The sequence below is a fragment of the Sorex fumeus genome, unplaced genomic scaffold (genome assembly GCF_029834395.1).
Source record: "Sorex fumeus unplaced genomic scaffold, SorFum_2.1 ptg000043l, whole genome shotgun sequence".
Classification (NCBI taxonomy): Eukaryota; Metazoa; Chordata; class Mammalia; order Eulipotyphla; family Soricidae; genus Sorex; species Sorex fumeus.
In genome coordinates this window covers 6,846,914-6,850,509 of record NW_026606100.1, presented here as the reverse complement: position 1 = coordinate 6,850,509, position 3,596 = coordinate 6,846,914, and the positions used below count along the sequence as shown (strand labels likewise).

Here is a 3,596-nt window from a genome sequence, read left to right as displayed (position 1 = left end):
TGCCTAGACTACTTTATGATTCAGTCTTGGTAGGGTGAATGCTTATAGAAACGTATCAGTTTGCTCAACTTAATAAGGTATTATTTTTCTAAAGTTATAAATAAATCTGCTCAGTGTCATTTCTGTATCCTAGCCTTAATGTCTATTTCCTTATAATGACGTTCTTACTTATACCTATATACCTTTGTAAAAAGTGGATAGAACTATTAGGTCAAACCTAGTTGGTAAATCCTAACTGGAGAGTTAAAACATTAGCAGCGTGGGGGTCTAACCAAAGGACCAGGAAGAGAATAATAAGGACTTGCAAGACATATATAAAGAGAACAACAACCTTGGCAATAGTCCCGCTCTTCTCCCTGCCTTAGGTTCATTCCCTTATCTCTGAAACTGACACAAAGCAATGAGGGGTGGTGAGTGGGGGTTTGGGGAATCAGTTCTCAAGGGACCCAAGAGATATATCCAGGGATACTACGCCTATTGGCTAGAAAGTTTGATACTTTTCATGCAGTATTTGGCCTATTCCTAGGTAATTCCCAGCTCTGGGGGGGGGGGGGGGGTGGGGGGGGTATCTACGGTTGGAGGCTCACACATTTTCATTGTTATTACTATAGCAGTAATAACAATTCTCTTTCCTATAGCTGTGCACTGTCTCAGGGCTCTCAACTCCACCCACTCTGTCTCAGGATCCTCCTAACAATAGCCCTTTGTGGCAGCACTGACCTTGGCAGCTCACTGCACTCTCCCTTTCTCTCTGTTTCTTTCTCTGTTTCTTTCTACCCCCTCTCTTTCTTAGTTGCATCTCTGCTGGTTTGGTGCTTTGCAATCTGCTCACACTCTCTCTCAGGGATTGGGGCTTCAAGCCACCACCTCTCCTTCCCTGGCCTCTCTAGCATCGTCTTGGTGTCCAGGGGCAGCAGAAGTGTGAAGAATCCCTTAGCTCACTGCTTTTCACTTCCCACTAGTTTGTTCCCTCAGGGGTACATCCTGTTATACAAGACACTGCAAAGAATTCTTACATATGTGTGTATGTACTGGATTAGTGTATGTATTAAATACTTACAGATGGCTGTCGATGAGTACATGAAGACAAGTAGAGGTATACTTATATACCTTGAATACTTGTCTGTGCACCTCTGTGCCAAGGCCTAGGCAGGCACACAAGACTTCAAGTTCTCCCTATTTTGGTCCCATTCCCAAGGTTCTACTACTTGGCCTTAGTGTGCTTAGTGTGGAGAAAACTCTAACACTTATACCAAAATCCCAGAAAACCACCAGATTCATTCATCCACCAACCTCACCACCTGCCCTTACAACCACACAGTGTGAGGGAGCTTCTTAGTGATTTTTTGTACTGAGCATATGTTTAGGAAAGAGAAAAGAAAAGCATCCTAACTGATCTTTTGGAAAATGCAGGTGTGTTGTAGACAGAGTTTGCTAGAAGATTACCAATAAAGAAATACATAGGTATATAATTTATGACTCAATAAGCCTGTGTTATAGTCCCACAAAGTCAGAAGACTTAAGAACTTGAGCACTGTGCTTTAACTTCCTATTGAGTGAGAAGAAACTATGTTCCAGCATCAGCAGCCCAGCAGCACTGATCCAGCCTTTCTCTGCCTTTGATTCTGCTCAGCCACTCAGCAAGTATCTGATAGCTGCTTTCCTTTCTCCCTTTAGTCCATTTGGGAACTAAGGGAGTGAATTCCCTTTGGCAAACTCCTCAATATTTACCAGAACAAATGCTTGACTAGATATCTGGGCACCCCATGGCCCAGCAGAGTTGACACCAAATTAACCTGGAATTTCATCACATGTTGCAGTGCTTGGCAAGCGCATCACAGTGACCATGTTTATTTTCTTCATAGTGTGGCCAACCGTTCTCTGGAAAAAATCCTTCTCCAGCTGAAATGTCATTTCACGTGGAATTTATTTAAGGAAAGGGATGTCCCAGAGGATCTGGAAGACAAAGTGTGTGAGCAGATTGAATCTTCATACTCTGAGTCCAAAGGCACAATGTACAACTTGTTGGCCTACATAAAACACTTAGATGGTCGGAACGAGGAGGCCCTGGAGTGCTTACAGCAGGCTGAAGAGTCACTCCAGCAAGAGCACTCTGACCAGGCAGAAGTCAGGAACCTGGTGACCTGGGGAAACTATGCCTGGGTCTACTATCACCTGGGCAGACTCCCAGAAGCTCAGGCTTATGTTGACAAGGTGAAACGGGTGTGTGAGAAGTTTTCAAATCCTTTCAGTCTTGAGTGTACTGAGCTGGACACTGAGGAAGGGTGGGCACGGCTTAAGTGTGGCAACAGCCAAATTAAAAGGGCCATAGTGTGCTTTGAGAAGGCTCTGGAAAAACACCCACATGACCCAGAATTTGCCAGTGGACTGGCCATTGCAAGGCACCGTGAAAGTGAGTGTCCAGCACCTTTGAATGTCACGAAACTTCTGTGTGAAGCTGTTGAACTGAATCCTGATAACATGTATGTTAAATTGCTCCTGGCTCTGAAACTTCAGCAGATGAATAATGCCAAAGGAGAGAAGTTAGTTGAAGAATTTTTGGAGAAAAGCCCATATGATGCAAGTGTGCTTCAACAAGCAGCTAAGTTTTATCGAAATGGAGGAGACCAGGACAAAGCTATAGAGCTGCTTGAAAGGGCTTCAGGAATGTTGCCAAACAATACTCGCCTACACTACATTATTGGGACTTGCTATAAAGATAAAGTCTTCAAAATAGTTTGCGGAAATAATAAAATGTGTCAAGAAAGTGACAACGTATTACAGTACCAAATAGAACAAGGTATAGATCATCTTAAGAAAGCTGATAACAGAAATCTCTCAAAGGTCAACCTCCATCTTGCTTTCCTCCATGGAATAGCAGGTAAATACAAGGAAGCAGAACATTACTTCCAACGAGAATTCGAAAAAGAACTTCCTCCTTTAGCTAAGCAAAACCTCCATTTAGTTTATGGCAACTTCCAGCTCTATCAAATGAGGTGTGAAGATGATGCCATCCACCACTACATGGAGGGCATAAAAATAAACATTGAATCATACAGAAGAATACAGATGAAGAAGAAATTGCATGATATTGCCAAAAGAAGAATTTCTAAAAATAGAACAGATTCTCAGGCTTTGCAAATTTTGGAGTTCCTTCAGCAGCAAAATGAACAAATATAGTCAGCAAGTAAAAGCTCTGAGAAGTTTGGTCCTTCAGTATCTTTAACTGAGAAAAGAATATGTGGGATATGATATCTCCAGAATAGCTAGAAGATAACCGAACACCACCCCCTCTATTTGATACTTGATGTCTAATAAAAAAAAATTCAGCAAAGACATAGACTAAGAAAATGACTGCAAACTAGCTAGAAGATTGTGTGTTTATTATTTCCTATAAACAAATAATGATAACTATATTAAATTATAAATAAATCATAATACATAAATATAGGGAGTCAACATATTATATAGCTTAAATTTACAAAAAAATCTATGTATGAACGATATTTCAATTCACTTTACTGTATACAAACCTTTTATTATATAAAGAAAACTTTATGTAACAATTTAGTTTTTAAAATTATTTAATTATAGGT

General features: G+C 40.7%; 1 protein-coding gene across 1 annotated transcript; it reads left to right on the top strand.

Moving 5' to 3' along the window:
• The first annotated feature begins 1,884 nt into the window (after positions 1-1,884).
• On the top strand, positions 1,885-3,346 carry LOC130029873 (interferon-induced protein with tetratricopeptide repeats 2-like). The gene has a single exon (XM_056120961.1). The coding sequence runs from the start codon at positions 2,014-2,016 to the stop codon at positions 3,178-3,180; it is 1,167 nt and encodes a 388-aa protein (XP_055976936.1). The 5' UTR covers positions 1,885-2,013; the 3' UTR covers positions 3,181-3,346.
• The last annotated feature ends 250 nt before the right edge of the window (positions 3,347-3,596 follow it).